At 39.5% G+C, this 24,272-nt stretch overlaps 1 protein-coding gene across 5 annotated transcripts in view; it reads right to left on the bottom strand.

Moving 5' to 3' along the window:
* Positions 1 to 14,997: 14,997 nt before the first annotated feature.
* Positions 14,998 to 24,272, bottom strand: part of GULP1 (GULP PTB domain containing engulfment adaptor 1) — a 143,120-nt gene continuing 133,845 nt past the window's right edge. For 3 of the 5 annotated variants that reach the window (XM_026793328.2, XM_005486941.4, XM_005486944.4), the window contains 2 exons: positions 23,467 to 23,561; positions 14,998 to 17,015 (listed from right to left, as the gene is read on the bottom strand). In XM_026793328.2, coding sequence (XP_026649129.2) covers positions 16,944 to 17,015; positions 23,467 to 23,561 — 167 coding nt within the window. In that variant the 3' untranslated portion in view covers positions 14,998 to 16,943. Of the gene's footprint in view, positions 17,016 to 21,688; positions 21,700 to 23,466; positions 23,562 to 24,272 lie in introns of all 5 variants that reach the window. The other 2 variants (XM_005486942.4, XM_005486945.4) reach the window with 1 other exon arrangement.

Raw genomic sequence — 24,272 nt, 5'->3', positions numbered from 1 at the left:
TGTGAGAAGTTAATCTGCTTTCTACACATTCATCCTGAACTGCACCGACTGGCCAAACTCTAATTACTTTATCAGGGTTTTGTTTTGGTCCTGCAGTAGTATCCAACAAAACTTTGTCCTAGATCCCAGTTCCTGTCTTTTAGTAGAATTTCAGCACCCTCTTTCCACATGGCCTTTAGAGATCTCTGCATTTTATAACTTTTTTCTTCTCCTCTCTCTCCCCTGATCAACATCACTTATTTTTTGAGCAACACACAAAAGACTGTTACTCAAAAAGAAAAATGGGCTTTGTTTATTTGTTTAGTAAGGAATTTTCTGGAAGATAATTGTTTCATAAGAAATTAGCTTGATGACTTTCATGAAAAAAAAATTAAGAGGTAAGAGAAAGCTGGAAAGAAAATTATTTACATTGAACCATGAGATGAAAAAAAGAGAAACCATGACCCAGAAACTGCAGATTTTCTGCATAGCTGTCTTAAACTTCTCCAAGTATTCAATCTTTAAATGGAGATCTGGATGGAGATAAAAGATTGTATAGGATGCCTATTATTATCTGTGGCAATCTCTGCAATGCTGTGGAGTTTTTCTACAACTGACTGTCTCTGGGAACTTTCTGTGGTTTTATTAAAAAAGAATAATAAGGTTCAACAGAAATGTTATAAGAATCTAAAAAATTAATTTAGATAATCCTAGAGGATTTAATTCTTGCATATTTTTACTGACATATTTGAATACACAATTGTGCAGAGTTCCTGTTTTAGTTACAAGATACCTCATAAAATAAATACAGCATAAGAAACACAGACTAGCTTTCCATAAGCATGGAAATGTAAATGTTCTTATGTTCTTATGACAATATTTATTATCCCACTTGTGATTTTATATACTTACTGCACTTATTTACAGTGCTTAAGTTGAAAGCAGATGCAACTGTAAGACTACAATCAATGTATTTGCTTACCTTATTTTACATTATCTAGTTTTTGGTACTCTCTGGATGTCACTCATCACTGCACGTGTTTTCTGCTGGGGTTTCTCCCAGTATTTGTTCTCTGGATCACAGAGTCACTCTCGTGCAATATTGCATTGACAGCAACCTGAAAATGGGTTAATGGGACAGTTCAGGTGAAGTATTCTCATTCAAACTAAGTGGGAAACGAGAGATGGAAAATAATGAAAGAACCTGAGAAAAATTATTATTTTATGGCTCTGTCAGGTACTAGCACAACCACAGATGTGAGTGATATGTTGATATAAAACAGTAGGACAGGTTCATTAAGACAATAGTTTATACTGTGAGATTCACAATATATAGGGAAGTCAGAATTCCTTGAAGCCTCTGCTAATGATTACTTGAGAAAAGAAATTAGAAATTATAATGGGGGAGTATTCTTCTACAGATCTCAAAATCAAGAAAACCCTGGTGAAGTATTTCTAGGCATAACTATTTTACCATTACACTTCTTTTTATTTTTAACTCCATTATTTGTTCCCATTATTAGTTTTTTTTAAATTTCTTGTTTAATAGCAAGGTCTTAATTATCTTGTTTACAGTTCTAGTGAGAGGTATAGATTAATGGCAGTGCTAGTTTTTCAATTACACTTCAGTAATTTGATTTGTGGCATAATACTCCATCTCTGCCTCACCACAGTGAAGAAATCCACTATGTACCAAAAGAGATGGAAAAAGACCTTTCCCTCAGCAGGGATTAAAAACAAATAAATAAGTAATTAATACCTCATTTGGTACCATCAGGAAAACCCAAAACTTGGCACCATGACACCCAGCAAGGCTGGGTTTTAGAAGACTCCTTATTGCAGATGCCTTGTTTTCTGAAGCTTTCCCTCAAAATCAAAAATCAAACTGTCCAGCTCTATCTACTTCCAGCTGTATTCTTTATACAGGAACTCTTTTTTTATTTTTGTTTCCCGGTAGGGAAAGCATGATCAGATACAGAAGAGTTGACATCACCTCCAGCAGGTTTAGGGGAGCCTACAAATACTGAATCTTGAAAGCAACCCTCAAAGCTTTTGTGCAAATCATTCTGTTCAGGCTTCAATTCCCTGTGTCCAGGAGTGGAAGAAGGTGGCCAAAACACCTCATTTTACACTGCCCCACCTAAACTTAAAATACCATCTGGTATTTTCCACTGAATTTCTGTGGAATTTGTACACTGAATTCCCACTGAGTCATGAGAAAACCACTGGAAGAACATAGGAAAAAAATCAATGTACACAGTAAGGATATCTGAGCGGGGTCACACCTTAAAGGCGTAGCTTTTTATGCAGTATTGACAATGGTAAATGTTCAGAAGTCTCGGGTTTGTAACATAAGGACTCTTCCAGATAGAAAATTTTCTGAGTGAACCACATAATGGCACATTTAAAGAATGAAAGCAGGAAGGTGCACTTTCTCTTAACAGATGGAAACAGCAGATGTGCCCAGATAATTTAATAATCTGTGACAATATTAGTTTTAGATCCAAAGCAGTCTCAGAAAAAACACATCAGATTTTCCCCAAGAACATCAATAAAATAAAAATCAGCTAACACCCAAATAGAAGAGGCTAATCAGCACATCACAACATTTTTTCATGTGGTAGTTTGGTGCAGTGTCACCTTGACACAGAGTGCTGCTGCAGCAAAGAAAACCTCACAACAAGGCACATCTGCATGAGATGGAAATCAAACTGACTGCCCCGTGGTTAGCATGTCAGCAGGCAATTCTTTAGAAAGATTAGATTGGGGGTCTGTAAATGTAATTGTTTAAGATGTGCTTTACTGCAGAGATGTACAACAGTGGGATAAAATGGGCAATCCATCCAGAGAAACAGAAACAACTGGACTGAAGATCCTGAGTCAGTTTAGGATTTTAGCAAGCAGAACTGATAACTGCTCCCTTCCCTGCTGTTCACAACTGTGCAGCCTCTTACTGAGCCTGCAAGAGCGTTTCAGTGTCAAAATAAGCTGCACTCTGCTAACACATTACAGGGATTTTAAAGCAGTAGGACAAACTGGCCTACAGATATTTCAGTGTCTTGAAAGAACCAGAATTACATACTCTTCTGATAGGAGTACTTCTAACTAATTCCTGTTCAATCTGCAATAAAATAATGTCAGGAAACACAATTATTTCAAAACAGCATAAAATCGTAAGATATCTTATTAGGACAACTTTTTCTTTCATTTTTTTTCTAACATCTTTAAAAGGGTTTTTTCTAACTGTTGTCTTTAAAGGGATTTAAATTTCCTCATTTAATAGCAAGTGGTTTGAATTATTTTGCTTACAGCTCTAGTAAGATCTATAGATTACAGGCAATGCTGTTTTTCTCTGAGCTCTTCCTAGCTGTCTTCTCTAACTCTCATCTTTCTTCCTTTCTGTCCTCCCTTCCTGTAAAGGAAACATTCCTGCCCAACTCCCCTCCCTTCAAAATGCTTCACTCCTAATCCCATGGGAAGATCCCTTCCTCATCTGTTAAAATGAAAAACTCTATCCAAAAGCCAAATCAACCCAGCAACAAACCCCATCACTGCAGCTTTAGCACACCTGGATGACAAAGGACATTGCTGCTTCCCAATATCCCCTGAGGCACAGGGGACACACTCCATGCTGCCCTGCAAAGATCAGGAGCCAGAGAAGCTGACATCTTTCCTCACCCCCCTGTGCCTCCCCTGAATTCCCCTGTGCCTTTGGGCACTGCTGCTGAGTTCTCCACTAGCACAAACACCCAGGTTTTGTGTCTTTGCCATGGCCAGGTCCTGCAGGGCCCCCCAGTCTGTCTCAGCCTGACAGTGCCACAGGGAGGTGGGTAAGACAAAGTTATTTCTGTTCACAGCTGTTGGAGGGCAGAGTCTGTGGCACCTGTGTGGTTTGGAAGGGTTTCTGTGGCTCTGCTTTCACTGAAGGTTTCTCAGCCCTCTTCAGCCTCCTGCTGTGTGCTTAGATAGGATGGGACATCCCAAAAAAATAACAAATCACTGCTGTGGTGCCATTGCTGTAGAGTGAGTGATGACCAGTTCAGTGTGAGCTCCTCTTTCTGCCAAAAGCTGCTAAAAGAGTGCAGAAACATGACAGGCCTGATTTGACTCCCCCGGTGTGCCAAAAGCTTGGGCAGTGACTAAAATAATCTAGGATTTTGGTAAGTAAAATGAAGCAGATGCTTGTCAAGGTTTTCCTAGCAGAGCAGCCTGAGATTTGCAAACTGCATGTTCTGACTTAGATCAAAACCACAGAGCATGTTGGAGTTTAGCTTGGATTTGAGTTTTCCCAGAAACAACGGAAACTTGGTATCACTTCAGATCACAGATGAAACAAAGAAGTAAAATCTTCATTGCAGAGTTCAGTTTGTGGTCATGTCATGTGAAAGGAGGCCAGATTACCAGTGACTACACTGAAAGCTTTATTCAGAGCTGGGTTCAGATATCATGAGAAGTAAAAAAGCTCTCCAATATGTGACTAAAAAAATATTGCAGCCTAGATGTATTAATGAAATTAACTTAGGTTAAAGTTTGCTAAGTAGAAACATAAAGACAGCTAAAATATCAACTCAGAGCAAAGTAATTCAGCTCAACAGAAAAAAACACCAAGGAATGCTTGCATTGCTTTTGGAGGTTTAGGTTTTTTTGCCTTGAAAACACTGGCTGCAAATGACCCACATATTTTGTGGCTGGATTAAATGTATAGTTAAAAGAGAAAATTAAAATTATTTTCATGCCATTAGATATAAAAAAGCCTTCCGAGCATTTTTTAATGCTGCTCTGGGTATATTTGAAGAAAGAATAACATCTTAATCATGTTATTTTCCTATTTCCCTAAAGCACCCCTTCCCCCCTGTTCTTTGCTCCATTACTCTGCCCTTTCTGTGGCAGCCCTGTGTGAAGGAGAAAGAACAGCCTTAGTTAAGGAGGTCTAGGGCTTACAACACATAACATTTAGAAGCTGGTTTTGGCAAATTTACCAGTCAGTCACGCTGAGGAGAGCCCTCACTTCTCTGTGGCTCAACCACAACACAGGGTCTTTGGAACACGAGACTCTTGGGATGATTTGAGTGAGAAAATTGGCAAATAACTCTTTGTAATGCTCACAATTGGTCTAATAAAACCTAAGTACTAGGATGTACATATCTGAAATCAGATACAGGGAACAGAGAACATATCCTGCACATAATTAGAGCTAGTTTTGCTGCTTGTAATGCACTGACTTGTCTTCTAACAAAACCTTTTCAAAATATGGTGTTTATTTTGACACAATTGCCCTTTCACTGTAACTCCCTGATGTGTAATATTTGTTTTTATTTCTATGTAAGGCTGCATTAGCCAGTTCAGAATAACAGCATATGTCACACATCTTTCACAACTCGTCTCAACCGGTAGCAAGAACTTTGCATCCTTGATCCCATTCTCTCAAATTCCTCTTTTGTCTTCACTGAAAATGCTAGAGTAAATAAAAATATTTCAATTTTCTTCTACTCTGACCATATTCACAAAGGAAAGTTGGCATAAACTATATATCAAATGTATATAAGAAATTTATATAAGTGTCTATGTATATAAATCAAGTCATTAGGGTTTCTAAGCTGGTAGATTGCAGCATCACTGATGTGGTAGCAAGGAAGGCCACAGCTCTTACATCCATTTCATGTGGTTACCTACTCTGTTACTGTGGGCTTTTCCAAATGATTTCTGTGGGGTTTTTTTTTGAAGGCACATATATAGACCTGTATATAAGCATCTCCATGTAAACAAATGCATATATAAGTATTTGCATGATTAAAGGCAAGAGCTAGAGTTTACTGTGTTGATTAGCCAGTCTTGCCATATTAGAAAGGGAAAAGGTTCTTTTCATTTTCCAAACTGCAGGTTGATTTCACATAGGCAGAGATAATGATATAATTATGAAATGTATACTTAGTTTTTCTTTCTTTCAGAAAGGGAAAACAAGAACCAACTAAATTTCCTGGAGATGGGATCAGAAATATGTTTTGCTAATTATTCCAGGGAGGAGCTGGCTTCCAAGCCTGGAGGAGCTAAGTTTCTACATTACCTGTCAAGCAGCTAAGGGTACCTATGGGACAATCACAGGAAGAACCACTGTCACACTGAAATTCATTATACTCTGTCAATAAAGGTTAGTGTGAAACAATACCAATTAAATTAAATGCATAATAATCCATGAGAGAGTCACATAAAAACATACTGCCATTCACCACCATAAATCTGTGTCCTTCTGAGCAAGGGCTTCCTTGCAGATAAAATTGCCACGATTTGGATGCACAAAGTGGAGAAGGAATGCTTTCCCCATGCATTGCCCTGGGCTCTAAACACATCAATCACTGGATATGAAAGACAGAGAGGGTGGATGCCCCAGTGCCACAGAAGTCCAACATCCCTGTGCTGTGCACATATAACCTCACACAGAATGTGGTTCATTGCTTCTCTGGCAGCTGCTGAAAATGCTGACACAAGATGGAAAGTGACTGAACAACGGAATTGCACAGCTTTCCCTCCTGCCTTTCCCTGCTCTATCCTCAGCTGCATGTCTTTCCTGTGCCTCTCCCTTTTAATGACACTAACAGGCTGCTAATGTGAGAGCTTGTCATTTTTGTCCCCACCCCAACCTCCTCTCCAGCTCTCTATGCTTACAGCCACAGTGTCCAGACACCAGCTCCAGCCACAACTTCCTAAGGGAGCTGACAAAGCTGCTGGGACCTGACCTGGCCCAGCCCAAGGCCTGGCAGGCTGTGTATGGACAGGTGGCATCCCTGTGGCACACACTGCCCTCTTCTCCACAGAGACATCTCTGCCTAAAAGGTGTTTCACCCTCAGCAGAGGTCAGGAGAGCCCCTGGCCACAATGGCAAAGACTCAGAAGAAAAACTACTTATGCCTAATGCAGCTGAAGAGGGAAGAAGATTGTGCAAAGGCCTGGACCACAGAAACCTTCTAAGAACTACTTGCACTGGATCCTGAGTGTCCTGGAGCTACCAGGAATTGAGACTGCTATGACAGGGCCCATATGAACATTAATTCATCAGTCAGTGCTGGAGATGGAACTGGAAGCATCCAGTGCTTGGATGGGTGGTCTTACCCGGAGTTAAGACATAAATTTGGAGGAGGCACTGCTGTATTTTTCTGGAATTCCTAGGACACAGCATACGGGCCTTCAGCAATCCACAGGAGGATCAAAGTATTAACAGGAATATTGGTCATGGAGAATTGTGTGGGTGGCAGAGTTGGGATAGTGGAGGCAGCCAAGTCTGTGGGGCAGCAATTCACTTTTCCATGTGCATTCCATCTGCCATAGCCACAGACTGGTCCTGAGACAGCCCTGTGGAAAGCAGGAGTACATTTGGCTTGGCCTCAAGCAGCATCTCCTCAGCAAATGAACTGCTGAGGACCATGATGGCAGCCACACAAAGAAAGTCCTTCCAGACAGACTTTAATGGGAAGCTGGGACTGATTCATCAGAAGTATCTAGTCTGCCTTTCATGAGGTTTAAATATTCATGCTTCAAACAAGTCCTACAGCAGTGCTGCTTGGAAGTCTGGTTTCCCTCTCAGCAGGACTCTCCACAGGAACCAATTTAAGCTTGAGGGGAAAAAACACCAACTAAGGCCTATCAAGTGAGATTCAGGACAGGATTTCTTTTCTAGAGCAGAAAAGCAAGTCCTGTGTAAACTGTTCAAGAGCCCAGATGAATCAATGGCTGTGGCTATGTAAACATGATTCAGGTGTGGGAACAGAAACTGCTGGGGCAGAAAGAGGAGAGCAGAAAGAAAAGAGAGGAATCCAGAGCTAAACACCAAAGGCTTATTTAAGTTCAGAGTGGGGGAGAGACACCCCACCAATTTATGCAAGGCACCATAGCGCACAAGGGTGTCAGAGTCCTTGAACAAAGATGGGATTTCTAGGCTTCCTCTTTCTCTTTCCCAGAGCTGGACACCCATGTGCTGAGCACCAGAGGGTCACCTGAACAGACAAATCCAGAGGTCATAGCCCCAGCTGCTCTCGAGGTGTGCACTGGGGTTCCAAAGCCCAGAGTGAACCCCCTTGACACTGGGGCCTGCTGGAATGTGGCTGCACAACAGAGGGCCTTGAATGCCCTAATCCTGTACTTCTGACAGGTCAAAGGAACAACAATCACTGCAGTGGAACAATATAAAAAGATAAAAATTATACATAAATCTTATTTATGTCTGAACCTCAATATGAAGATAAAGGAATGGCCTTACATCCAGTGATACCAAGGGACTGAAAAAGATATGGAACCGTTTTTCTGTATCTATCTCATCATACCTACAGTGGTAACAAAACCTGGGGAACATCCAATATGGCAGTGTAATTAAAGGTAAACAGTTTCCCTTAACAAAACAGCTCTGAAAAGGCAGTTTGTAGACGACAATCCCAGAGCAGCACACAAGAATTCTGGTAAGAACTTATTTTTATAAAATAAAGGTATGGCACTGTTCACCTGCTTTCTAAATTTGGCAGGGTTTTTCTACCATATACTTATTATGCACAGATGGGACAAAAACTGTAACACCAGAATAAAAACAACAGTCATTACCTGATTGGATAAAAAAAAAGGTAGACTACAAGGCTGTACCAACATTACCCTTAAAAAAGAGTTTGAGTCATTTCCACATCTTGAATTTTCCCTGCCTTTGGTCAGGTCTCAGGATGCTTCCCTGGGTGCCCACAGGAACAAACTCCTGCTGTGTTCTCCTGGGAGTGTCCTCAAGTGCTGCTTTCCATGAGTGTAACCGTAGATCAGCCCTAGGCAGAGCCCAAGTCGTGTGATGCTGTTGCATAAGGTGTGGGGAGGAAAAGCACAGCTCTAAGGGAACAGGGAGCTGTAGATCACAAACTAACCCAGCATTCCTGGAAAACAGCAGGCTGCTTCTTGGGGCCAACCACAGGAGGTTTTTTCCAACTTTTCTTGGAGGCTTATTTGCCCTTTGAAACACCAACATGAAATCTGTGATTCCCAGGAAGAAGGCTGGATGTTAGGTTTTAAGAAAAAAACAGCCTTGCCACTGTTTCCAAGCAGAAATGTCAAAATGTTCAGATATGCACCTACTACATATTTCACAGCCTTCCAGATAGCTCTCTAGGAAGAATGAAATTATGGAAAAATGAAAATTAATTCATAAAACCTAAGGAATTATGAGAAAAATAAGTAGTATTCAAACAAATAGAAGCTAGAATACTCTAGGGGTTTGCAAATAAGGGCTTGCATTTATAAAACACAGGGATGATACATTTTTTATATGTTTCATTAAACTCTCTCCTGCTCATTGTTTTGCTGCTTTTTAATCAAATTTAGGGAGTCACAGAATGTGTCCTTATTTAATTTAAATTCTGCCAGAATGTACTTGAAGGTCCCTTTTCCCATGGGATTCCCCTCAGGCTGAGAAAAAGCAAGTTTTAAATGTTCTCTGTTTTATAATAGCTGAGAGAGGGGCCAATGTCTGGAGTGCATTCTATGTCTGTCTGCCCCTATTTGCCTTGTGCTTGAACTCCTGATGGAGATTGACCCGACATTTCCACAAGCCCTGTCAGCTCTGTTAATCTGCATTCCTGGTCAGCAGCTGCAGGGCTGGAGCACCTCCCAGTTCAGCCCCTCCTGACTCCAGAGGTACCTCTGAAGCATCAGCCTCTGAAGGAAAGCTTGCAGAGCCCCTGTTTTGCACGTGTGCAGCATTCCCATTCCAGTATGCACAGATCAATGAGCAAATATCATTTGAAATATTGTAAACAGTTTGTCCACAGATTTTTCTGAAAGATGAAAGCCATCTGCAACACAGTAGTTTTAGACCCTTGATAGGTGCTGCTCAGAAACATTTAGCTATACATTCACAAATGCTCTGAATGTCTTCTCAGAGCAGTTAAGCATCATGTGAGTGGTTTCTGTGGGTTGTGGGGTCATGCAGACTGAGGATTTTCCTGCTTATAACCTAACATTTTCTCATATCAGCTTTCTCACTGCTTCCCTATATCTTTTCCCACAATAACAGTTTTCTTATGAGCACACACCAAGATTCAGGATGACCCCTGCACCAGAATAAAGTATTGCTTAGAATATTGTGTGGGATTTTTTTCCCTTTGGCATTCAACCTCCTAGCCAGGGAGGTCTGTGAGAGACTGGATCAGTGATCCTGAGAAAACAAATTGCTGTTTTCCTAAGTTTCAAGTAAATTCATTATGGCTTTATGACTCATGCAGCTTTAATGGCCTTACTGCTTTATTTATTAGAAGGCCAAGAGACAATTTATCTTGTTTACTTAGATCTCCAGTCACATGTTTCCGACTTCAATAAGATTCCATTATTTTAAAATACCTACTTCGAAAAGGGCTATTAAATAGTGGAATCTTTTATGAGATTATATTACTCCAAATTTCATCCATCAAGCCTTTGCCACGTTACCACAACGTGCAACTGTAATGACACAGATCACAGCCTTGCTCAGTCTTTTAACATCAGATACTACACAATCTACAGGTTCTGTCAAAATACACTCAGTGAGTGCTAAAAATCCTTAACACCCTCAGGGACAGCTTTTAGTGCAGACTCACTAAAACCTTAGAGATGTGAAAACAGACAAGCAACTTGTAAAGTCAATATTAACACTTTTCATCAGGAGACAATCTGGCTCAAAATCTGGAAACAGCATCAAGGATTTAAATGTTTTTGTTAATTTTTTTTTGCTTCTCAGCAGCAGTGCAGCAGATCATCAGCTAAGCTACATAAATACAGCCTGACTCATGAGTGCAGCACAGCTGAGCCCAATCACACAAACAATCCCTCAGAGCATTTCCATGCTCCTGTACAATTTCTCACTCATTTACCTTGAAAACTCTTACCTTTGTTGCCAAGTGTAGTTGCTCATTTTGCATCCCAGGCTTATCAACCACAGATGATATGTGATCATGTCACTATTTTACAGGGTTGAAGTGTTTAAAAAAACTTAGATTTATTCTGGCTTTTTCATAGTTTCCCTGTGACAAAACCAGGGGAACCCCATTGTTTGCACTGTAGGTGACTTTAATCTGCCATTATGGGGGAATAGCAAAGTATGTACAGGAATGATAACATACTCTCAATATTAATGAAGAGGAGAAAATATCTCAGATTTGTAATCTATCCAGGCCCTTCAAATAAGTTTTGTTGCTTTTTTCCCTCCCAATGAACCTTATTATCTTCAAAGCCTTATCCTATTGTAGTGCACAGAAAGATTTTCTGTCTTTTCAGTGTCAAGGATTGCTTTATTTGAAAACAAGGAAGTTTCAAATTGTCACATGTTTCAGACTTAAATAAGATTTGGGGGTTTTAAAACCCCCAAAATACAAGAACACCAAAATATTTTAAATGCACAATAATTTTCCAAAGCCAACCAGTTTAGATCCCTGGAGAGCTCATTCAGTTATTTTCAGTGAAATATGCTCAATATATTCCAATTCTAATATGGTACAGAAGCTTCAAAAGTGTCTTGTTTTTATTGAATAAAATGCTTACAGAATACAATCATAAAAGAAATAAAACTTGCCACAATTTAAATGTCACACGTGGTAAAACCAGAGGTAGCTTTTAGAAGTACTCACGTTGAACAGAATTTCTGAATTTCTTTCTGGTCAGAGAAGTTTGTGTGTAGCATAAATCTGCAAAGAAAACTGAACCAATGAGAATTTGAAAGGCTCTATGCTAAGACTCCTCTTTTGGCAAAGTTCTTATAAGGAGAATAATTTATATAAAGGTTTTATTAACAGGCATTTAGAAAATATGGATGACTGTCATGCCTTCCAATCAGTATTAGAATAAAGGCAATTAGCTAAGAACTTTTGTGATGCCTTAGTACAGCTTCCTTCTGGAAGCATTTATCAGATATGCAACTTTGCCAGGTTTTTAATATGGTACAAACTACAAGAAATTAGGATAAATACATAGAGACTGGAGCTTGCAGCAAGCAGCATCATGGACAAGGCTCACTGTGGTTACCTACCCTGTGTGAGCCAATATTCCTTGCTTCTGGCACAGTCCAACAGCTCCAAGAGCAGTTCTTGGGGGCTGCAGACATGGCAAATCTGCTTCTTGGCAGCCCTTGTGCAGCCCTGAGATAGCACAAAAAGTGATGGGGCAGAACGAGAGAAGTTCTCACATCAGTGAAGTCTCACAAGAAAATGCAGTGTGACTGAACTGCTTAATGTTGGCACAAGATGATATTTTGTTCCCTTTTGATTTTCTTCTATACTTCCTTCCTAATCTGCCTCTGCTCCTTCTTAATCTTTATTGCAAGGCATAAGCTCTGCTGAAATAAACAGTGGAAAATGTGAGGGGAAAAAAAAATCAAGAAAAAGAGTCTAAAGGCTGAAATCTGCTGACTTTGGTTACTGTCATTCATATGAGACTTAAAATAAGTTCAGTTCATTCCAGAGTCCACTTTAGGAGACGTAACATCAGCGTTTATTATCCGACTATAATATAGAAATTAGAATTATAGAAACTACAAGAAATACAGTTTCTATATAGAACTATATAGAAATTAGATTCTATAGAACTACATAGAAATTAGATTTCTTGGGAAATTTCCTGAACACTAAAGTTAAATTACATATTCATATGTTTGGAAAGCTTTACCCCATCACACACACAAACTACATATGCACTCCATGAATCCCACTGTGTCTTCTACTTCCAGAAAGTGCTTTGGTCTGATGAATAAATAAATAAATGTGCAGTTTCTTTAATCTATGCACCACCACTGGATGCATGCTGAAGCATCCCAGGAAGGCAGCACATGTTACAAATGTCAGGCTTTCTCTCAGAAAAAGCACTGCCTTACCCTTCTGAAACAACTGAACAAACCCAGAGAGTTGAAATGCTGGTCTCTATTTCATTTATGACAACTGCTCACCAGCTTTTCACCAGCTCACAGTGCAACTCATGCCTCAGTCTCTCATTAAGAATTTGTCTTAAAAGAAAAGGAGGAACAGCAGGCTGATGAAGTACCAAGGCTCACTCACTGCATTTTAGCTGAAGCTCACCAAACACCTACCAGGAGGCATTTTCAGTTGCATTTTAAAACATATGGCCAGTTATTCTGAAGGGTTTTTTACATGTGACTTCTGCATCCTCTGATTTTAAAAAGCAACAACAAAACCCCAAAGTGTGAAAATAAGGAAACTGAGAGCTTGCCTGCAATTCTTACCACATCTCCTCTCTTTAGAGGGTGTCCAAAGGGTGACAATCTCTGGTGACAAAAGAGATACAGTGCAGATAAGGGCTCTGTGTGTTTAAGCAGAGATTTCTCAGGCAATGACTGTCTCCTCCTTTGCAGAAGAGACTCTTTCTGTGAAGCAGAGTTGCTCAGTGAGAATGAGACCATGCTTAGTTCCACAAATTGAAAATTAATCCTCATAATGAACTCTCAGAGCCAGCCCCATTCCTTGGCACATTCAATCACCTCTGGGATTACACGACCACGCTTCTGCAAGTGTGAGAATTTCTCCTTCTTTTCCATCTGTGAAGCCAGAATGGAAATTAATTCCTTTCACCACATGAAAGATTTGGTCTTTGCCATTTTGAGCAATTTCATCAATTTTATGTTTAGCACAAATTCACATGGAAGGGCAAGAGCCACTTGCAGACCCGCTGGAAGTAAAGACGAGATAGGCCAAGAACATCCTACACTGATGCTCAGTGATTTATCAAAGGTTAAAAAAAGAAAACACCAGCTCACCATATTTCAGCTGTTTGACTTCACAATTCTAACCTAAGCAGCTCATTTACTTGGGATAGGCAGGTAGGAAGAAAAAATTAGTTCATATCATAGGAAAACAAGGAATGTAAAGCAAGGAATCCTGCTACTAAGTGTTAATATAGCTTGAGATGACAGGCCAGGAGAGTTGCTGGACATTCAAGTGGAACCAAAATCTACTATTACATGTCCAGAAGTGATACAGCCACAGTTAGCATGGTCAGCAGAGTGATCACAGTTTATAGAAGAAAAACATAGAAATGGAAAGAAAAGGCATCCAAAAGAAAGAAAAAAGTGTTAGCAAAACAGGCAGCATGAAGCTGAATGAAACACATGAACTATTTTATTTTTGTTGCAATTTAAAAGTAAAAAAACTCTTGTTCCTGATTCATTAGCACCATATTTCTAACCTAGTAGATGGTGTGTGTGTGTCTCTCTGCAGCAAGACAACTTCCACAGCCAACACTGTGCTGTGAGCAGCAGCAGCATCCCCTTCCCTCTGAGCAGAGCAAGAACAATGGTCCAAGGCTCCTCTGGCTGCTCCCAGCCTGGTATTTCAAAGCAGCAGTGAAAATGTGGCACAAGGTGCTGCTGCTGTGCCTGGGAGGGAACACTGACAGCAGCAGGGAGGGACAGATCCTGCTCACAGCTCCCAGGACATGGTGATGTGTGCTCCTTAGCTGCCAGCACCCCTTCCCACAAATCCAAGTGCTTAGATGGATTTTGAGCATTAGCCTGGAGGGAAGTTTTACAAGGGAACAAATTACCAGACGGTTTCAGATGACTTCTCTCAGAAGCACTGACACCATCTGTAGCAGCCTGTGCCATTTAACACACCTGGGTTACAGAGATTGTTTTCTAAGGCTCAGGAAAACTTCAATTATTATCCTTCCCTTCTTAAACAGTCGCTCAGCAGCCAAGTATATTGAGCAGAAAAGTATGGGGGAAGAAAAGGACAAAAAGAAAAGTCAATTAAATCCACGAAGCACTGCAGAGAGAGTTACTTCCTAATTGTCAGTATTATACAGCTGCATTTAGAACAAGATTTTTCTCTGCTGATTGCAGATTAGCCCAAATCCAGTAATAAAGTAATTTTACCCTGAGACTGGATCCTTTCCAAAGGTGGCTTTTAACCCATTCCAGCACTAAACCCTCTTTTATGGCAGATCCAGGCCAATATTTAGGCACCACGGCATCCTACCTTCCAGCTGGGCATTTTAGTGAATGAACACTGTGTTCCAGGAGGCAATTTATTTAAAAACATTTATTTTAGGCAAAATTAAACAGACATTTGAGATTACATAGAAATACAGTCTCCAATTGGATCACATAAAAATTAAAAATGCACTGTTGTGTTGATTTAAGTATTTTTGTATGTATTGACCAGGTATATAAGATTTAACCATGCCATTTGCAGTCAACTATCATAAAAATCAGTAACGAAAAAGGTTTCTTAAAATGTGCAAATATTATCTTAGTGTTAACCATTGATAATAAATGACCACTAAATAGATGCTTATTATGTAAAGCTTTTTAAAGTACAATAAAAATACAAATTCTATTTGTTAAAAAAGGCCATTGCTATGGCTACTAAACATCCTCATTATACAAATTCAAAAATACTATATGACAAACAAAATTATAAAGACTTTTCTTTATGAAACATATACTATTCTATTTGTTAGTGATTTCATATATTTTTTTAATATATATTTCTCTATAATACTCTATATGAATGATGAACTCAGAATGAGAGAGGAAGACAAACGTAATGTAGGATGTTAAGGCCCCAGTTCAGCAAGGTACCTGAGGATGTGTCAAACCCAGCAAAGGAATAATCCCATTCTTTTAGAGGACTCCAAAGGCACATGCACAAGTACTTTGTTGAACAAGGCATAAAAATACCCAACATGAAATTGAAAAATGTGGTTTTGGTGTAAACTTTGACTCTTAAGGACAAAACTATAAGTGTCAGCAAAAAGCCTCTCATAAAAAAAAAATCTGAAAATTTTGGGGCAGGGGGGTTTCCACATTTTTATGCTTTGAAGGGAAAATACTAGAGATTGGAAAGTTTTTTAATTTAATTAATGATAATTTTCTAAGATGGGTTTAAGATGGTGTTTTATTGCTTATGAGAAAGATTAATGAAGAGTATGCATAGACATGTCAGCATTCATCTCACCAGCAGCTGAGAATTTTGGTGTGCAGGTATTTCTGTAACATGAACAACCAGTGGGTACAAAGGACTTAGAGTTGTTTCTCTGCAGGAATTAAAGACATGGAACAGTAAAGAAGAGAGTAATAGAATTATACTCAACAGAGCCTGGCTGTAAATGCTCGGGTGCTGAAAGTAATCACAGAACTGAGCCCAGTGCCTGCATATACACAAAATTCCCTAAGTTCCTAAGTAAATGCAGGACCATAATCTTCCTTTTAAGTTATGGCTAGCATGTAATGGATTCCAAGGTACATACTTTACACTTCAGCTATAAAATATCAAAACAAAGGGCGGTTGCTTTGCCATTCTGCAATTTAGCAGTTCTTCTAGGCTCAATAAGCACTAATTAGCAGACTAGCAACTTGTTAGTTTCTAAACCATGAATGAAGGACCTAAAATCTGGATTGTATAAACCAATGACAGCAGATATACAGGGCAGTAACCACAGTGATGAAAATCAATCACACTGCATCCAGATTTACTTTTGAAGCATATAGTAATGGTTAGTATTTTATGTTTTTTTCACTGCAAATTGAATTTTTTTTGTAGCAGATATTAATAATTTTACTGCTTGAATATTAAATAATACCTTAAAAGCATAATTTCAAAATGCTGCCAGGTAAAGTATTATGTAGAATTCATGCCTGCACATTTGCAGAGAGAGACAGAGGTATGAGTGACCTTTCTGAAGAACTTCTCCAAGCTAATAGTCATAAAGCATAGTAAACTCGGGCCAAAATGTGACAGAAAGAAACACAACAGTGTAATTTCATCCATAATTCATAAACAAATACAACTTTTTACATTTGTACAGGGAAAGACTGGAAATAAGTTGAATTTTTACAGAAGCAAGCCTCACAAGAGTTTACATGTTGAAAAAAGCAATTTTTGGCACATGGATAGTATCTGTGAGTACATGTTCAGAAATAAAAAAAACCACTGTGGAGGAAATTCACATTGACTTTCTTGGCATCAGCACCTGCTGTCTAGTGGGTCAAGACAAAACACCGTGCCTTCAAGAGTTAATCCCATTTTGAACCCCTCCTGCAATGAAACAAGACATCATTAGTAAAGAGCCAAGTGAGTTCTGCAGGATTACATTCTCCTTGTAAAAACATTTAAATCCAAGCATATCTTTAGGCAGACAAACTGCAATGATACTCCAAAATTGAAGTACTCAATGATAATTCAAAACTGAATTCACAAATATTTCCATTATTTGGTCAGCCACTTTTTAGTAAGTCTCAGTGGTTAACTCATAAAAGATGCACACCTTACAACAGCATAGCTACAGCATGTACATAAAGTAAGGAAAATACTATAGAATAACAATATTGAATACTGTACATAGGTTGACAGAAATCCAAACAAGTTTAATTTGCAATATATTGTTCCTGAGTAAAATTCAAGATTTATATTGAAAAATAGAGGTGCGACATGGGCATTGTTACTAATACAAGGTGTCTCCTACGTTTTGTGGTGCTATAAGAGCAGCCCAACAAAAAGTGCTGACTACCCCACCCCAGAGGGCTGCTCTGAATTGCTCCCAGTGCAGTTAAATTGATATTTACTGCCCACTGCCATCTGAGCTTCATGAAAAAGGCAGATAAAACCATACTTGCTCAACTGCAAAAGAAAAAACTGTGCATTTTAAAGGCGTGTAACTCAGTAAAACAAAACACAGTGGTATTTTGAAAGTGCAGTGAGTTGCTTAAAAGTTCAAAATTCCTGAGTTTATTGACATTGGTTTTATTAATAGAAACACAAAAAAGATTATAAGCTGGATGCTACCACCTTCTCTATGGAAAAGAAATTTATTCTACAAATACTTTTTTTTTGCTATGCTTTCATAGATGCTTGGCTTGCTAGAGGTACTTTGTTCACACCAGTCCTAAACAACTGCACTTTTAATACAGGAAAACTACTCTTATTTTCATTTCTCTTTTTGCATTAAAAAAAGCTGAATAATATTGGCTTGAACCCTTGAGCCTTTTCTTGGAGTCAAGAAAATTTCAGTCTCTAGGGTGAAAGTACTTTGAAGGTTTAAGCAATTGGAAATGGGGCTCTGACTAGAAATGACATGAGAGCATCAACTCCGTGGCAGCTGTAGCAGTGCTCTGTTCAGTGAGAGTGCTGATTGTGTGCTATGAAATCCATAACAGCTCCTTTCATCAAGGAAATATCTTGTAAACAAGATAAATCTTTTTGCAAAACCATCTGTGTGGGGATTAGGCACAAACTCAAGTCTTTCCCTCACATGCACAGCAGTACCTCAAGACCATACCTTTTGGGTTTAGAAGATAAATCCCAAGTCAAACCAGCTTAATTTCAAACAAATTCAAATCACAGGCTAACACTTGAAAAGGGTATGAATATCTAATAACCCTGCCAGCTACTGCTATCAGGAGAATAATGTGGAAAAACAGAACAAACCTCCTGGCAATAGTTACTAAATGGTCTGAGAATTTCCAAGTAAAAACTGCATTTTCCTAAAGGCAGCTCCATCTACCCAGTTTGCTCTACCTGAGTGACACAGTGCTGCCAAGGCTCACTAGTATATTTAATATATTTCCTTTTTTTTTTGTTTTCTGTGCATTTTCAAAAGGATTAAAAGGAAGAACATTCAATGCAGAAGATATTTCAAGCAAGCAGCCGGTGAAATTCCAAGGGAAACATATCTTGTTACAAACTGACAGTGTTCATTTCCCTAAAGGATAAATTAATTGATGTAACTGCAGTCAAAGGAAGGCTGCTTACCCAGAAGGAGAATTCAGAGAATTAGCCCTAAGGTCTGTTACATTTTAAACCCTGCAGTTACAGTGTGCCGGGGATGCTCAACTTCTGAGGTATCCGAAGGCTGCTTCCAGCTTTGAGCTTGTAAAGGGACACAGCAACAAGGGACTGTTGTTGGTGCTTCAACCTGAGGATGCCTGATGAGCCCCAACAGCAGAAATCATCAACAACTGGTTTGACAAGGATAGAGAACTTCATCCTGAGCTAGCCAGAGCCTTCACTGAACATGCATCCCATTCCTATCCTGCCCACTCTTATCTTATTTTTACCATTAAGCACAGTTTGTTGGTGTCTTAAGTGGCTTCACTTCCAGTGTCCTTTTTCCAGCAAGCGAAGAGCAAATCAGATGATGCATTTTGGAAGTACACTCATCTCACTGCTCTTATGTTGAGCATGTCAAGTTTTTTCCACACAAACTGATATTTTGTCACTTAGCACTTTGCTTGTGTTTGCTATGACTTGACTTAGAACTATTTCCACTTTCTTGAAGAACTGTGGCCTCCTTGGCCTTTCCTTCTGCTACCTCCCCCCAGTGCTGTTTAGTCCTTCTCAAGCTGTGATATTTTGCATTTAATACAATTACATTTCCACATATTTGCAATGTGATCAATGCTAATCTGTTCAGAGATTGCTGCTCTTTATGGATCATAATGATTAAAAAAAGCTTTTTAACATTATTACCAAAATGAACTGTCTGTCCTGAAAGAAATCAGTGCTGTGGTTGCCAGTGGCTTATGCACCTTCCTGTCTGTAACAGGGACATGGCATTTCCATGGTCGCTTCTGAGCCACAACAAACCCACGACCATCAGTGTCAGATTCTGCATTTCTAAGCAGCCTCAAACTTCCATGACAACCACAAGGCCAAAAAGCCCAACTGCATAGAGATTGTATGAAAGCAATCCAGGCGGATAGATGGGCATTCCTTTCATTAAAGGAATGTAAAATCCAGATTTCTTTTTTCTCTTGGGTATTTAGGTGGAAGACATGAAGTGAATTTTCAAGGAGTGCTGAAAAAGGCCACCCTGTGGCACTGGCCAAGACAGGGAACAAGAAGGGCTATGAAGTGTGCATCTATATTGTGCCTTGTTTTTCTGTGTTTGTGTCCACCTCAAGGAGCTTTTATACTTGAGAGGAATTTTAACACAAGGACTGAGCAGTTTAGTTACCTACTAAGTAGTGGTATTGTACTAAGGGACGTGATTGATGCCCTAAAAAGAGCAGCAAAGTTTGTTTCCACTTGAAACAGCTCAGAAACAATCCCTCTTCCAAAAGCAGTTTTTTTTTTGGAGTCAGGGATAAAAAGAGGTGAGCTACTCTGGTTAAAACCAGTAAGCAGTACAAGACAAAGAACTTCTACTTTATCAGGAGATAAATTTGCCAGAATCAACCTTATGGCTGAGAAGTTCACTCACTTATCACTTCACAGTGATTTCACTCCATGAGCTTAAGTCAGCACAAACCCAATGAAGCAATGACAAATTTACATATCTCTGAGAAGAGCATTCAGAGGGCTGAGCATAACTTATTTGAGATGGAAAGATGTCAAGTCTACTGACTGCTTCAGGGCATGCAGGGAGAATGGCTTACAGCTCCTGGAAGCTTTCTGATAATAACTACCTTGAGATTTTAATAAATTATAGCAGCTGCTGCTGGTGTGATTCATGATCCAGGGAAACTTCTCACCGCAAGATTTCTGGGAAAGTAGACATTCATTTTATTATTGTCCGGACACAGTCAAAGTAAAGATGAAAATATGTTTCAGCATAAGGGTGCAGGGAAACAGGAGGTTGGACAGCCATCAGAGAGAGGCCTGAGCTATAAATGTCACATCTCAGCAAATGTTTGAGTTGTAAGCTCTGCAAAAAGATCAACAGAGATTGGACTGAGAAACGGAATGGAAAGCTTAACTGTGAAATTTGGATCCTTACTGAAGTTTAAAAATAAGAGTGTTCCCCTGGAGGCCAGGGAACCTTATCTGATCTCATGAAGTTCAGAATGCAGGATGCAGAGGAAAAGCACCCACTACTCAAGAGCTGATTCTCCAGTGCCTCTTCTGTACTGGGCTCTCCTCTCCCACTTTGTTCCCAAAAGCACAAGGCCACATCAGGGCAGCTTTTCTGCACAGGACTGTGTGTGCTGAGGCACCTCACATGTTCCTCATAAGAAACAGGCTAAGAGAGTCTGGACTGGGCTGCTCCAATCAGGCTGGCACATCCTCACAGCAGGCTGAGCCCTATTCAACACTACAGTTCATACTTGGAGCTATTTGCTAGGCTCCTGTAAAACACTTACCTTCACAGATCTACATAATGACTGAAACCCAGGCATTGCTTCCATAATGCAAAGATGACAGACTCATTCACTTTGCATTTCACAAAATAAAGAGAAGCCCACACTTTTCTTCCACATTTCTCATTGTTGGATTTCCAGAGCATATTACATGTTCTGTGCTCTCACCTTCCTCAAAGGCTGTGTCTAACAGCTGTTGAGACTAGCACAGCTACTTCTGCTCCTTGAAAAGTTTTAAATCACCATGTCCAAACAAAGACTTGCTCTCAAACATGACTATACTAACACAATCTCTGTACTAAAGGTTTTGCTTAAACCATTTCACTAGTGACAATCTGATAATGACAACTGGAGATTTCACAAGTACACAGGGATCACAAACAGCAGTGAAAACAAAGGCTTAGTATTAGCACCTGGCAAGAGAGAGTAAAGAAAACAACCATCAGCTGTGCCTAACATAGAAATTGTGGGCCCCTAAAAATGAAAATGGTGCTGACTCAGTTTTATACACAAAACAAATAGTGAAATTTTTATACATAAAAAATATACATAAAAATAGAAACACAAGACAAAAACATGCACATTTCAATTGTAAATGCTTTAAATACCATTATTAAAATATGATATACCAACCATCGCTGACGCTGTGCACCCAGGAAAGCAGAAGAAGATAAAAGAGACATTAGGAAAAACATGTTTCAAGCTGTATTTTGCAACAGTCACACAGTAAAATATAGTTAGGATTTTAAGACAGTACAGAGCCTTTGCTCTGGCCCAAGTTAGAATATGGGGGTTTTTCATACCCTTTCAGCTGCACACTTGTTCTCAGCTGGATCATAAATGTCAATTTTTGTGCCTACATAAAGCCCACTGATTAATTCTTAGTGAATGGCTGATATGCTGGGGGGGAATGCCTTTCTGCACAACAGGACAATAACACCCTAATGCTTGGGGGTTTTGTTATTGATTGGTTGTCTCCTTTTCTTAGATGAAGAGAGTACAAACAATGATGTGAGATTTTAATTTCATTACTTCAAACATCTTTGATAAATACATTTACTACTCCATTCCCTGATGTTTTATGAGGTGACAGCACTCTGTAGTGTTATAGACAAACAATTCCAAATATTGTCAAAATATTACCTGTATAGGAACTCTTAATATGCGACATTTAAATATTGACATACCATTATTAGTGGTAACCACAGTTGCTACAATTTATTTTTCATTAAAACCATGGAAATGTTGGTAATATTTTAATGGGAGGTGCTGTAAGATATGGGGGTTGCGTTCAAGGGCTTGGTAACAACATTATGGCATTCACAAAACACCAGCATGTTGTTGGAATTGCAAAGAAGACAGTTTTGGCTTTTAGCTGCTCTTTGAAATTATACAGGGGACTAAGAAGCTAAATTTCTTGCTTCATTTTGAGTAGAATTTGTCAGTGGAACCATCCTGAACTGACAAAGAAAAGAAAATGTACTCAGGAAAATGAAATGGTCTTTCAATCTTATTTAAGTCATTTTAAAATGCCTCTGCTGCTCTCTAGGCAGGAGACAGGAACAGAAGGAGCCTGAAAGCAAATGCTCTTGGACTTTGTGGGCTCCTAAGAGACAAGAGGGCTGGAAACCCTTGGAATACTTTCTGCTGAGGAGCCAGGATCCTAGAAATTCAAGTTTCCATTATTTCCAGCATCTTCTTTTGCTGGCAGGCTGCTTAAAAAATACTAGAGATAAGCTGGCAAGGAACTAGAAGTTTTCAAAGTCTGACTGCAGAGCATCATTTGTTCCAAAACTTGAGGACTTTCTCCTAGAATTGTTTCATAATTGGGTCAATAACTGAATGGACAATGTTGAGTGTTTCAGAATCAACAAACATTTTCTGATAAAAACACAACAATTCAGAATTCTTGAACCATTTCTCAGGAGTTAAATTGCTCCAGGGTGCCACAGAGCTGTTTTTAAAGGCAGCAAAAAATTGTCATGGCCTCAGAAGCACCTAAGTCTGTCCAGTGCTGAGAGAAAACAACGTGATGCCAACTGAGGGAAAGAGGAGGCTACATTGGCATGGGGGAGATTGCTGCAGTGAAGATCAAGGGATCTGGAGGGCTCAGTTCTCTTTTTCAGCTCTGTCAGTCCCTTCCCAGGTAACAGCTCCCAAACAATTTTGGTTACACTGCTGAGAAACCCTTCATTAGTGTAGCTGACTCTGTTGGTACCAGGTGGGGCTCTTGAAGCAAACCCAAACTCTGACTCAAAGAGCAGGAGATAAACTTACAGAGGGAATGGTCAGAAATAGGGGTTTGTCTGGGCATTAGTGTGTACTTTTTGGAACACATTTTTAGAATATGGCAAGGATGTATTTCAAGGATAGGCACACAGCCATCAAAACGCACGTAAGACAGTAGTTACCTGCATCTCATCTAGCTTGGACTGAATGTCTGGAGGGAAATCTCCTGCTCCACAGCTAAAAGGGTCAAAAGGTTCTGCTCCAAAAAGGTCTCTCTCTGCAACGACAGAAACGTGAGTCACTGGGAGAACAGGTATGGACAACAACAACAGTGCTCTGAAAAAGCCACCTCACATCTCCTGAGCTGAGCAACAGCACCGCCAGATATGGCACTCATTAACCGCAACTTCTAACATCCCAGTGTGCAAGCCACCTCTTGGGCAGTTTCCCAAACCTTAATACTCAAATATTTTTCCAAGAACACCACTGGACTTCTGTTTAAGCCTCTCTTTAGCTTCCTTTAATACTTGTGCCTTCTAGAGATCCGGTGAGGAGTTGCTGCTCTTGGAAGAGGGCACCATGTACTGACGAGTGCTCCGGAGTCTGTGTGCAGGAGGAGTTACAAAAATGTAGAGGAAGCAACTGCACATGAGTTGCCAAATTTCATTTCTACATTCTGTCAACAACAAATTACTAACGAATTAATCTTCGTGTCCCCTGTCTGCCACTCCTCAGGTTAAGGATGTTTTTGTGAGACAAGCAAATATTCTTACTCAGGCAAGGTGAGGTCTTAATTTGATAGAATTCCTCAATTAACAACTAGCAGTAATTAAAACTAAAAGCCATCAGAGTTTTAAAATCTTGGAGAAAACCACATTAAGAAAGAAAAAGTAATTAAAAAAAAAAACCAAAACCACAACAGGATCATGAATTGTTATGCTAAAATTCCACTAATTTTGGGTGCATAAATAGAAGGATTGCAAATTTT

Source organism: Zonotrichia albicollis, chromosome 10 (assembly GCF_047830755.1).
Source record: "Zonotrichia albicollis isolate bZonAlb1 chromosome 10, bZonAlb1.hap1, whole genome shotgun sequence".
Lineage (NCBI taxonomy): Eukaryota > Metazoa > Chordata > Aves > Passeriformes > Passerellidae > Zonotrichia > Zonotrichia albicollis.
Note: the sequence above shows the minus strand (reverse complement) of the source record. Positions and strands in the feature narration are given on the sequence as shown.